This window comes from Notolepis coatsorum, assembly GCF_963971535.1.
Source record: "Notolepis coatsorum genome assembly, chromosome: 17".
NCBI classification, from domain to species: domain Eukaryota; kingdom Metazoa; phylum Chordata; class Actinopteri; order Aulopiformes; family Paralepididae; genus Notolepis; species Notolepis coatsorum.
The window spans coordinates 53,124,319-53,138,152 of record NC_140181.1 but is presented as its reverse complement, the minus strand read 5'-3'; the positions used below and the strand labels follow the sequence as shown (position 1 = coordinate 53,138,152).

At 46.8% G+C, this 13,834-nt stretch overlaps 1 protein-coding gene across 1 annotated transcript in view; it reads right to left on the bottom strand.

Annotated features, from left to right (window-relative positions):
* The window catches only part of clcnk (chloride channel K), a gene marked incomplete at both ends in the record, with an annotated part of 103,442 nt that overhangs the window by 77,296 nt on the left and 12,312 nt on the right, over positions 1 to 13,834 (bottom strand). The window contains 4 exons of the mRNA XM_084333454.1: positions 103 to 228; positions 7,981 to 8,056; positions 8,185 to 8,262; positions 8,377 to 8,516. Of these exons, the coding sequence (XP_084189580.1) occupies positions 103 to 228; positions 7,981 to 8,056; positions 8,185 to 8,262; positions 8,377 to 8,516 (420 nt within the window). The remainder of the gene's footprint in view (positions 1 to 102; positions 229 to 7,980; positions 8,057 to 8,184; positions 8,263 to 8,376; positions 8,517 to 13,834) is intronic.

Here is a 13,834-nt window from a genome sequence, read left to right as displayed (position 1 = left end):
CAGATATAGGGGTAGGGGTGGGGTGGGGTGGGGTGGGGGGTCTAGAGTCAAGGGGTTAGGTCAGGGCTGAGCTGGAATGATTAAAACTTTCCCCCCGGTCACCTCCCTCCCCGCTCCACACGGAGAGCAGCCGAAAGGTCAGCGCGCCGCAGGCCGCCGAGAAGAAACACGGGCAGTAGTCCCTCAGGGCAAAGTGAGAACACATCACCTCCACACTGAACAACACACCTACAGCAGGAGGGGGAGGAGGGAAGCAGGGAGGGAGGAGGGAGGGAGGAAGGAAGAGGGAGGCAGAGGAACTTTGGTAAGACTTTCCTCAGGAGGCTTAATAGGCTTACTTTTACCGAGGTATATATTAAAGAACAATACCAGAAAATACCAATTGGAGTATTTTCATCCCCAAGAGCAAATAATGACTTCCTGTCTGTTCATGACAACTTCAGGTCCATCTATTGCCTCAGGAGACATGTTGAATATAAATGGACTTAATAATTAATTTAATTTATGTCAATTTATTATTGACTTATGTATAAAAAAATTAAATAAAACATCCCAGAGACTTCAAAACATGCTTGTGTAGTTAGGTCCCATGTTTTGCTATTCCTTTCACTATTTGGGCAATTTTACACAATTCCTGTGAGTCTATGGAACACATCTGTAAGGTATTAAAAAAAAGCATTGTTTTGCATTTCTAATCAAGTACTCTAAAGCAGCATTTTTCCACTTCAAGATTTCAAGCTGCTTTGGGCTGGGCTCTGCCCATACTCGCAAAGCGCTTTGAGTGACAATCACCCACACAGCGTGATACATGAGAGAGAGAGAGAGAGAGAGAGAGAGAGAGAGAGAGAGAGAGAGAGAGAGAGAGAGAGAGAGAGAGAGAGAGAGAGAGAGAGAGAGAGAGAGAGAGAGAGAGAGAGAGGAGAGATTGCTCCGTGAGCGAGTGTGTGAACGGCTCGACTTGCGATTGTGTGTAAAATGCAGGTTGGAGAGATAGAGAGAGGGAGAGTCAGGGACGTGAGCGCGCGTGTGCGTGTGTGCTGTGTGAGCGGCGCGACTTGCGATTGTGTGTAAAATGCAGGTTGGAGAGATAGAGAGGGAGAGTCAGGGACGTGAACGAGCGTGTGCGCTGTGTGAGCAGCGCGACTCGCAATTGTGTGTAAAATGCGGGTTGGAGAGATAGAGAGGGAGAGAGTCGGGGACAGGGAAACCGCTTCCGCATTATTCCCACTGCTCCGTTGTTGAGCGAATTGTTGATTGTGGGTGGTAGGGGTGTAACGGTACACAGAAGCCACGGTTCGGTACATACCTCGGTATTGAGGTCACGGTTCGGTACGATTTTGGTACACAAGGAAAAAAATATTTATTATTATTATATATTTATAATAATTATTATTAAATATAATAATATTCTATAGGCTTGCCGTCAGTGATACTGGTGTAATTCTGTGTTCAGGCATCCACCGAGTAAATTTATTCCCTACTGCACCTTTAACAACAACTTAGTTTCACTTTCACTTATAGAGAGAATTTAACTTCACGTGAAGCCGAGACTGAAGAAGACTAAAGAACAGATGACATGTTACACAACAATGGCAGAGGATTATCAATATTTTGGATTTAATAGCAGCAACTGGAGAGGAGATCAGATGATGAGACTCCGCGGTCCGTCGGAAAAGGGTGTTCGCGCGCGCGTGTGTCTTTTGGTTAACATTATTGGGCGAACAAGAAAACTAAAGAAAACTGCAAAATTGTAATGGCCCTGCTGTGTTAAACATTTAATTAATTCATCATGGTTTTGTTTTAGGGACAAATAGGCTGTAGTAAACAGGAGAGAAGGAGGGGAGAGCCGAGTGCAGATGTCAGTGCGCGCTGTTGTTATTCTGTCCGCTGGATGTACCGCACCGTGACGATTGACGAAGCTAACAGAACAGACTGAACATGATGAGATGACACAAAGACTTATACCAGTAGCATTAAGGCCTTTATGTACAGTATACAGTCCTTAGGAAGTACAGGTTTCAGCCTTGCAGAGAAATTGAATGTCCTCTCACCAACATGAATGATTTCGAGTTGAGTTTAGGATGATTCCAAGGGCCCAGCACTCACTGGGGGGAGCCCCCCCCAAATAAAATCAAAAGACATCACTAGACATCACTCAGGTGTATGATTGATGCTCTCATTGATACTATGTTTGTTTCTGAAGTGTGTGTGTGTGTGTGTGTGTGTGTGTGTGTGTGTGTGTGTGTGTGTGTGTGTGTGTGTGTGTGTGTGTGTGTGTGTGTGTGTGTGTGTGTAATGTTATGTCTAGTAACATCAGGGACTAGATTACGCGGTGCAGGATACCTGTGTAATACGAGTCAGCCTACAACAGGACGGAGCATGCGCAGGACCACCCCGGGAGTAGCCGGCTAAGCATGCAGTCGTGTTCCGAGTCAACCCATACCTGATGTTGAATAAAGAGTGTTTACTAAACCAACCAAGTGATTATTTAACATTACATGGTGTCAGAAGTTAACCATGGCAAAGTTCCCACCGCCGAGCAGTTTTGACTTCAGCCATCCGGAGCAGTGGCCTGAATGGAAACGCAGATTTCACAGGTATAGAATCGCAACCAAATTAGACAAGGAGGAGGAAGAAGTGCAAGTGTGCACTCTGCTGTACGCGCTCGGAAGTGAAGCCGAATCGATCGTCAAGACCATCGTTTATACGGCCGACGGAGATGAAAAAGTATATGCAATTGTGCTGGACAAACTGGACAAATATTTTGTGCCGAAAGTTAACGTCATACACGAGCGAGCAAAGTTCCACCAGCGTGCACAGAAGCACGGAGAAAGCATGGAGGAATACATCCGCTGTTTACACGAGTTGGCGAGCACGTGCAGCTTTGGAACTGTGAAAGATGAAAATGTAAGGGACAGAATCGTTATAGGAGTATTGGATAAAGAATTGTCACAAAAGCTTCAAATGATGTTGGATTTAAACCTAGAGAGGGCATGCAGACACGCCAGGCAGTCAGAACAGATCAAAGGACAGATTTCCGAACAGAGTGGAGCCACAGAGTTGTGTGAGGTGACGTACACACAAAGACGAGCCTACTCCGCGCGGCAGAGAGGCGCATTTCAACCAGAGAGGAGAGGCAGCTACAGACCCCCCAGGCAGCAGCAGCACGCGGGCACAAGAAATGCAGCTCAAGGCAACTGCGACAGGTGCGGCAACCAGCACGCCGAGAGTGATATGTGCGCAGCCAGACGTGCTGAGTGTCGCTAGTGCGGTAAGAGAGGCCACTATGCTATTGTGTGTCGCACTCTACAAGTCAGTGATGTGTATGCAGAAGAGCAAACCGAACCTGATGGTTATTATTTCTTGGGCTCTATCACTGTGCAGGACTCTAATAAGCCATGGCCAATAAAACTGCAACTCAAAGCTGGTGTATACACATACTGTTTTGGATGGTCCAGGGGGCAGACTAATTAACAAAGGCAAGTTCAAAACATTCACTTGTCACAAAGGGACAGAGTACTGCTTCGACATACATGTTGTGGAAGGTCCCACAGTCAACAACCTATTGAGCAGAGAAGTGTCAGTAGCCATGGGTCTCATACAGAGAATGGAAAATGTGACAAATGTGCCCAGTGAGTCAGTGGTACCCAGCGAGTCAGTGGGACTTTTAAAAACAACTCCAGTGAAAATAAAACTGAGAGAAGGTGCAGTACCCTACTCTGTCCACACATCTCGCAGGGTCTCTGTACCCTTACTCCCTAAAGTGAAGGAGGAGCTTCAGCGGATGGTCAAATGTGGAGTTATTGAGGAAATAACAGAACCAACTGAATGGTGTGCCCCGATGGTGGTTGTGCCACGAAAGAATGGTAGAGTAAGAATATGTGTGGGACTAAATCGCCTCAACGAAGCCGTGCAGAGAGAGAAGTACATCTTACCGACTCTAGATGATATACTCCCCAAGCTGGCCGGTTCAAGCATGTTCTCACTGCTGGACGCTGCTACAGGATTTTGGCAAATTCCTCTGGAAAAAGACTGTGCCAAATTAACAACGTTCATCACGCCATTCGGAAGATATTTCTTCCACCGCCTTCCGTTTGGTATATCCAGCGCTCCAGAAATCTTTCAGAGGGAGATGAATAATCTTCTCAAGGACCACGCAGGTGCAGCAGCCTTCATGGACGACATAATAGTCTATGGAGAAACCACAGAGGTGCATGACCAACGCCTGAAGACGGTACTGAAAACGCTAAGCGATGCTGGATTGAAGCTCAACGAAGAAAAATGCAAACTGAGACAGTCACAGGTCCAGTTTTTAGGCCACATCGGTGACAAGCGTGGTGTCAGGCCTGACATGGGAAAAGTGGAGGCCATAAGAAACATCCAGCCACCTGGAAACACCACAGATCTGAAGCGGGTCATGGGCATGGTGCACTATATTGGACGCTATCTGCCCAACCTAGCAGATGTCACACACCCACTCAATGACCTACTGAAAGCTGACACAGCATGGGTGTGGGGCCCGGCACAAGACAAGGCTTTCACTAAAGTCAAGCAGATGTTGACAGAGGCGCCCATACTAGCCTTCTACGATGTCAGCAAGCCGACAGTTGTAAGTGCCGACGCCAGAAGCTATGGATTAGGAGGTGTTCTCCTTCAAAATCACAGTGGACAATTATTGCCAGTCGCATACTGTTCTCGCACCTTGACAGATGCTGAGACAAGATATGCTCAGATTGAGAAGGAGTGTCTGGCGGCAGTCTGGGCATGTGAAAAGTTCTCCAAATACCTATACGGCCTGGACAACTTCACCATTCAAACAGACCATAAGCCATTGGTCCCACTCTTCAACCTCAAAGACATTGATGCAGTGCCACTTCGTTGTCAACGACTGCTCCTGAGGATGATGCGATTCAACGCGAAATCGGTGTATGTCCCAGGCAAACTGCTTGTAGTAGCAGACACGCTCTCAAGGCATCCTTCTGCAGCGCTGCACCTGGAGACGGTTGAGTTGTCAGACGACATAGAGGCTCTAGAGGAAGCCACACAGGCAGCATGGCCAATGTCAAGTTCACGTCTCGATGAGGTTAAAGAGCGCACAAAAGAAGACCCAGAGCTACAGATGGTGATACAGTTTGTGAGAAATGGCTGGCCAAGATACGCATCCAAAATGCCAAGCAGTATCATGCCATACTATGCAGTAAAAGATTCCCTTTCAGTATGCCGCAACCTGCTCATAGTGGCGACAGAATCGTTATTCCCAAATGCATGAGGGCAGTAATAGTGGAACGACTGCACGACGGCCACATGGGCATTGTGAAGTGCCGTGAACGCGCCAAGCAGAGCGTCTGGTGGCCGGGCGTCGGTAAAGCCCTGCAGAAGTGGATTGAACACTGCAAACAGTGCCAGGTGACAAAACCCACCCAGAACAGAGAGCCGCTCATGCCGACGCCTCTACCCGACAGACCCTGGTCGAGAGTGGCTGCGGATATCTGCGAAGTGGACAAAAGAAACTACCTGGTTGTAGTCGACTACTTCTCAAGGTATATCGACCTCGTCTACCTACCAAACATGACAAGCGCCACAGTGAGGTCTCGCCTCGGCGCCATCTTTGCAAGGTGGGGCTGTCCCATGACCCTGGTGACGGATAATGGGCCTCAGTTCTGTGGAGATCAGTTTCAGAAGTTTGCAAAGGACTATGACTTTCACCATGTCACAACGAGCCCACATTTCCCACAAGCAAATGGAGCTGCTGAGAGAGCAGTGAGGACGGCTAAACACATTCTGAAACAGAAGGATCCAGCACTCGCTCTTCTCAGCTACAGAGCAACTCCCATCCAGGCAACAGGATACAGTCCAGCCCAATTGATGCTGGGCCGCCAGATACGTACCCCTGTACCCATATTGGAGGAAAAGCTTATTCCCCGGTGGCCAGACATCAGACTGGTGAGGGCATCAGACTCCAGAGCCAAGGCTGACCCAAGGCTGGTATTTGTGCAATACGTGTACTTCGGCACACGCCTCGGCATGTAACTCGAGAACCGCTGAACGGATTTTGTGACCTGAGACTGCAGACTCCCCTCCAGTCCTTGTCGGGTCGTTCTGTGTTCTGGACTCTGTGTTCGTTCTGTATTCTACTGTATTCTACCTACCAAACATGACAAGCGCCACAGTGAGGTCTCGCCTCAGCGCCATCTTTGCAAGGTGGGGCTGTCCCACGACCCTGGTGACGGATAATGGGCCTCAGTTCTGTGGACATCAGTTTCAGAAGTTTGCAAAGGACTATGACTTTCACCATGTCACAACGAGCCCACATTTCCCACAAGCAAATGGAGCTGCTGAGAGAGCAGTGAGGACGGCTAAACACATTCTGAAACAGAAGGATCCAGCACTCGCTCTTCTCAGCTACAGAGCAACTCCCATCCAGGCAACAGGATACAGTCCAGCCCAATTGATGCTGGGCCGCCAGATACGTACCCCTGTACCCATATTGGAGGAAAAGCTTATTCCCCGGTGGCCAGACATCAGACTGGTGAGGGCATCAGACTCCAGAGCCAAGGCTGCCCCAAGGCTGGTATTTGTGCAATACGTGTACTTCGGCACACGCCTCGGCATGTAACTCGAGAACCGCCGAACGGATTTTGTCACCTGAGATGGCTATCGACAGGTAACGATATATATATATTGTATACAAAATATGCACACCCGAGCCACTAGAGGTCGCCAAAGTGCCAGTGGGAAAATCGTCCTCAAGAGGGCCCACATGTGGGCCGTTGCATGTTAAGTTAATGTTCTGGCAACATATTTTGGCTAAATATGCCTCGTTTTATAAATGTGTATTGATAACATAGTGCTGTAATTAAATGTTCTAATAAATATGCATGTGCATGATAAAGTTCAACAATGTGTGCTTTTATTTTGATATTCCTTAATTAAAAGTAAAAATTATGCGATACCGAAAACGGAGATCTATGTTTCTGTGGTCCAGCGCTTGAGTGCCGGAAACGTAGATCTACGTTTCTGTTTCGGTATTTCTTTTATTGGCTATTGCCATTCATAATTCATCGGAGCAGCCTGTGCATGCTGTACTGAATGTGTCTGAGACACATACCGGTCAATACCGCCGCCTACCGCCTTGCGGCCGCTATTGTACTCCATTTGAAACAATGTCGTTTATTTTCTCTACCGAGCTGCGGCGTGGGGGCGGGTCCTAAACACTCCGGCAAAACAAGTGCTTGTAGGGATGGCTTGGACAACTGACCCTGCCCGCCCGTTCATGTGCAATGCCAGATAACGTCGGAGACAGGATCGCTGTGGATATCTGGAATGGCGATCAGATAATTGGATTATTCTTTTTGCATTACATCAGAGACAAGGTAAGGACTCTATATTACTGATCTTGCGTTGATCTGATATTTTTTCCCCCGCGATCGAAACGTGTCTGTGTTTTATGTGTGTGGGCCATGTACCGTTGGTCACATCACGGCACGAATGGGCGCCCCGCTGCAAGCCCCCTTTCATCCGTGCATGACGAAAGATAATACCGATAATTTAGCATTGATTTCAGATTGATTGTTGATCCAAGCGAGGAATGGCAACGTGATAAGTGAATTCCAATAAAACGCTGTTTTCGTGTCTTTTCATGGGATTACTCAGAATCACTGAAACTATACTCATATTCACCACGGTATAAAACGGAAATGTACGGATGAAAAAATTATCTGTTTTTTGCATGTTGACTGGAAGAAACTCACTGACAATCGATAACGTTATTAGATCCATAGCTATAATATTTAATATAGTTTTTAGCACTGCAAACACGCCATTCTCTCCATTGAATAGAACGCTGGCACTGAAGGCCCACAGTGCCCCCTGCTGCCTGGCAATCAAAGTGTTAAGTGTGGGATCCCCAAAGAAAATCCTAAATAAAATGGGGTCGTGGTATAAAAAAGTTTGAGAACCCCTGGTCTATGGCTTACACACCACTGATGGGAGCTCCAAAGCAGCTAGCTACGCCCACTGCAGCAGCCACTACCAGCATTTCTCCATCAGCTTTGTCCTTAGATAAAGACATAGTGTAATGGTTTGTTGTGACAAAAATAAATGGACATTATTGCCAATTATCATGATGTTACTAAGTTTATCATACTTGTTATTTATGTTTATTCTCTGCTATCATGAATTCACCTCCTTGTTGCCTCGTATGAGGGTGCACAGATGATTCAGGTAAGCGCCCACCATGGTGGAAAGATGCACAAACGGACCCTGGAATGTAAATGTGTCATACAAAACTCTATAAAAAAAAGACAAAGACATTATTATACACAAATTCCGAAAGCATTTTGTGGCTCAGGCATGAGATTAAACAAAGCACTGTACCACTTTTCCAAGGAAGACAGTGCTGCCGGCTGCAAGTGTACATGTGAGGCCCAGGAACTTTACGAACAGGTTGGTGAGGGACAGGTAGTGAGGCATGTCCACACCAGACAGCACAGTCCTCACCTCTGGAACCCCAGAACCTGGAGGAGGATTCCTTTGTCATAACTAACCATAAACAACATTATGCAGGCGAGGAAGGTAAGCTAGCTAAGTTAGCTAGCTAAGGTAATCAAAAGGGAACATTTCATAAGGGAACTTCATGTATGTTATTCCTTTGATCTAGGACAGCCCGGTCAATGTTTATGAACACAAAGAATCTCCCAAAGCAAGAAACCACTGGACTTTAGTTTCAAGCAGTAGAATTTGGAGTTGCTCCATGGAGAGGAGCTTTGGGCTGTTGTAGACCACAGAAATTACATATGTATGTTATATTACCAGGGGTGGATTATGAGGTACTTTGCTTGAGTACTTCAATTTCAATACTTTTTTTTTTTTATTATTGATCTTTTTCCCCCTCCATTTTTCCTCCGATTTTCTCCCATCCCAATGTTAGTCGTATGCCAATTCCCAATCCCCTTCCTGGTCGCTGCGCACTTACCCCCCACAGTCAGATCATCTGGGAGAGTGGAGGCTATCACATGCTTCCTCCGACACACGTCCAGCCAATCAACCGCTTCTTTTCACCTGGCAGCGCGGATCCTCCCTGAGAGGGCGTAGCGTGTGGAAGGATCACACTATCCCACTCAGGTCCTATCCGCGCTTAGCAGGCGCCCCGACCGAACTGTAGGAGTCGCTGTTTACAACGACCCGGACCCACCCCGCCAGCTTCTCCCACCCTCTAATACAGCCAATTGTATTAGTGTGAACGGCCAGCCAAGCTGGTGACAACCCCGGAGCTGTGAATCCAGCTCACAGGCGAATCCAGCTCACAGCTCCGGGGTTGGTGACGAACGCAATCTCCGCTACGCCACCTAACCGCCCTTTCAATTTCAATACTAATAAATGACTTCACATTTCAAATCAAAAACCTAACTTTTTACTCCACTATCAACTACATTTGTCTAACACCTGTGAGTAATAGTTAACTTTAATAAAAAGGTTTTCCATATAGCCATGCAGCCAACTTAAGGAAGTGATGAGGGTGTCATGTCCCCTGTCTCCTAGTATCGTTGTCTCTGTGTGGGTGTGGGTGTCATGGCTGAGCGTATTGAACCCATGCAGAACACAGAGACAGGCAGACAGGTCTTGGTATAACCAAAATGACGGGTATTTTATTATAAGAAGGGTCTAGTAGTCCAGATAGAGGTAGGTCATACACAGAGGAGGTATTTGTATAGTCCAGGGGGCATATGTGGAGCAGAGTAGTAAGACAGGCGTGGGGTCGTAAACACGGGATCAGATACTCAGACAGTCCGGGGAGTAAGCAAGGAGAATGGTCAGGCAGGCGGAGGTAATACACGGGATCCAGGAGTAACAAACAGGATGTGGAGCCAGATGGAGGACTGAGGGAAAGGAAGACAACACAGGGTTAGACACAGGCAATGGAATAATAAATAATAATAAAAACGAACTGTAAAGCGCTAAAGACTACGACTGACTGGAGAATACTAAGCTATTGATGGCAGCATGATGACATCTGAACCAGGTCTTTGTGTAGGCGAAGCAATAAGCACACAGATGTCAATCAGCTGCTCCCTGGGCTCAAACACACCTGACTCCGTGCCTGTAATCAGAGAGAGAGAGTAGACAGGCAAGAATAGGGTGTGACAGTACCCCCCCCCCCTCTCAACGTGGCGCACATCTGGGGAGGTCAGGATGGTCACGATGGAACTCTGTGATGACAGAATGATCCAGGATCAACCGTTGGGGAATCCAGTTGTGCTCCTCGGGTCCATACCCCTCCCAGTCCACCAGATATTGGAGACCTCTGCCCTGACAGCGCATGTCCAGGAGCCGCCGGACCGTGTAGGCGGGATGGTAATCGTTAATCCGGGGGGCGGGGTAAGGGGGGACAGAGGACAGGAAGAAACAGGCTTGATCCGGGAAACATGAAACATGGGATGGATGCGTAGAGAGTGAGGCAGCCAGAGATGCACAGCGGAGCGGTTGATGATCCGATTGATGCGGAAAGGACCAATGAATTTTGGACCCAATTTGTGGCATTCCACTCTGAGAGGAAGGTTGCGAGTAGAAAGCCAAACCTCCTGACCTGGACGGTAGTGGGGAACCAGGGTCTGATGATGGTCTGCTTGCCGCTGGTACCGGGAAACGGAGCGAAGTAGAGTGGACAGAGCTGTCTTCCAAGTCTGAAGACACCGGTGGACAACCTATACCTCCTGATCTGGCAAAAGTGGGGGTTGGCCAAGCTCTGGAGCGAGTTGTGTGCGTATTCGACCCAGACCAGCTGCCGACTCCAGGTAGTGGGGTTAGATGCAACAATACATTGCAAAGCAGTCTCCATGTCCATTGGACTGTGGATGGAAACCCGACGATAGACTCACCAAAGCTCCAATCAGAGTGCAGAATGCTCACCAAAACTGTGAGGAGAATTGAGGACCCTGGTCAGACACAATTGGCACAACGACTAAAATTGGGACGGGGAGAAAAACAGAGAAAAATTGGAGAAAGAGAAGGTAAAAAAAAAAAAATAGCTAACATACATATTATTAGAGATGTTTCCTTCCCGATCCGATTCCGATGCCTAAGCTTTGTGTATCGGCCAATACCGATACTGATCCGATACCAGTGCATACATAAAAAAATTTAAAGTATATTATATAAATTATATATATATTTTTTTTTACAGCTACATATACTGTTTTATATATTCTGTTTTTTAGTAATAACTAGAAAATAATGGTATTTATTCAACAACAGGTGATTATATAGATTAGTATTAGTATCATTAATCAATGAGTATGGGGCTGCAGCACTGCAGATATGCCCTACTCCAATGATCCGCATGGACGTTAGACGTTGTTGCACTTGCTACCCAGCTAGTAGCAGATGCTCTGGCCAGTATTAACATTTATGTTGTGATTTTCGATGCAAAATAAATATTCAACATTCTCTTTTGAGACTCCGCCTCAGAATAGGGCTGGGCGATATGGCCAAAAATGATATCGCGATATATTTTGGCTATATTGCGATACACGATATATATCGCGATATTTTTACATTTCCTCTAAATTACTTAAAAATGCTTGATTTAACCCTAAAATCTAGTTTTGCTTATATGCTTATATATTTCACATTAGACACGTTTGTAGAATGTGTCTGACTTGTTCCTGGGTCTGCACCTGGGTCACTATTGGAGCTCTGGTGCTCTGCAGCAGACATACTATTGGTTTCAACGAAGGGAGTGGTTACTTACATCATAGTACGCCGCCGGAAACTTAAACGAAGAAGAAGAAGAAGAGTCAGCTGCGTTTGAATATTTCGCGCGTGCAGCTTTTGACTATTATGCTTAGTTATGCCAGCCAAGGTCGGTCATTATCAGTCGGTCAGTCACCAAGGAACGTTGACGAAAGGCGGGACAAATGGCCGGAGCCTTGTCATGATGCAGTCGGGATATAGCCATGGCCCATGATGATGTCGGCTAGTAGCTAGCTTAGCTAAAGGCTATCTAGCGTTAGCTAACCTGCAGCCAAGATGAAGAGGATGGTCGTTTGGCAGATGAACTTCGTCAACTCCACGCGGTTGTCTCCATCCTCTTGGACGTTTGGTGAGTTTTTAACCTATTCTATTAACTCTATTCTATTCCCGCCGTGGACATCGCTCTCTCTCTCTCTCTCTCTGGAGCTAAACTGGCCGACTAGCTATTGTAGTACTACTAGTAGCTAACGGTGTGTGCCTGGTGTCAGCACCTGGCTGTATGTAGCCGCATAGCTTGCTTCTGCGTTAGCTAATGGTTAGCGATAGCCTGGTTGAGCTAACTGTTAGCCAGTTAGCTGTTTAGCTTCGACGTTAACTGCCGGCTGCGCTCGGCTGGGAACGTTCGTTTGATGCTATCAGTTAGCCTTGAGTTAGCTGTTAGCTTGTGCTACGACCATTGACATTAGCCGTGAGAATAGCAGGGGGTTCTGGCACTCTGACTACGACATCATCTTTGACAGAAGATGTAGTCGGGCCTGCACCATGACAAGGCTCTGGCAGCAGCTTATTTTTGTCCCGACAGCGAGAGGCCTTTCGTCAACGTGGAGACCTGTGTTGCGGCCTTTCGCCCTGCGTTCCTTGGTGCAGGTAAGATTAATGAAAATGTCATGACATTACCCCACTCTTCCTTCCTTCCCCTCCCGAATGTTTTGTTAATAACGATGTTTTTTTCCAGGCAAAACATATGCTACTTCACAACATTTGGAGATACGACATGTGCTGTGTGTGAATGTCTTGGTCGTTTGTGTAGCTTGGGTAGCGTTGGGCCGTTGGCCAAAGCTGTGTGTGGCCTGGTGTCACAGTACCTGGCTAGCCTATTTAGCTGATGTCGGCCATTGGCTCCTTGCTGCTTTGGTTTCTCTGGTATAGACCCTCTTCTCTTTGGATTTAAGTGTTGATCTTTGTCCTTTTGGATCTCTCATACATGCTCTCTCTCTAACACACACACACATGCTCTCTCTCTCTCTCTCTCTCTCTCTCTCTCTCTCTCTCTCTCATACATGCTCTCTCTCTAACACACATGCTCTCTCTCTCTCTTTCTAACACACACAGTCTGCCTATGGCTGCCTTTCTCGATGGCTAGGCTGTGCTCGCTGAGTCTGTACATAGTCAAGGATCTTCAGTCACAGTGCTCAGGTATTCTGCCACTGTGTACTCTCTGTTTAGGGCCAAATAGCATTTCAATTTCTTTCCAATGTGTCTCTCTCTCTCTCTCTCTCTCTCTCTCTCTCTCTCTCTTGGATTTAAGTGTTGATCTTTGTCCTTTTGGATCTCTCATACATGCTCTCTCTCTAACACACACACACATGTGCTCTCTCTCTCTCTCTCATACATGCTCTCTCTCTAACACACATGCTCTCTCTCTCTCTCTCTCTCTCTCTCTTTCTAACACACACAGTCTGCCTATGGCGGCCTTTCTCGATGGCTAGGCTGTGCTCGCTGAGTCTGTACATAGTCAAGGATCTTCAGTCACAGTGCTCAGGTATTCTGCCACTGTGTACTCTCTGTTTAGGGCCAAATAGCATTTCAATTTCTTTCCAATGTGTCTCTCTCTCTCTCTCTCTCTCTGTGTACACTGTATATTGACTGTAGAACGGGAGCTCTCTCTCGCTCTCTCTTTTGCTATATGTTGACTGTATCATGCCCCGCCTCGGGCAGCGCTATTATTTAAGAATATGTTGACTGTATATAAAAAAAATTAAAAAAAAAACGTTTTTTTTTAACCTTTAAATTTTAACCGTTAAATCTCGCACAGGGCCTCGCATTTCTCCCAGGCGGCCCTGTATATATGTATATATATACA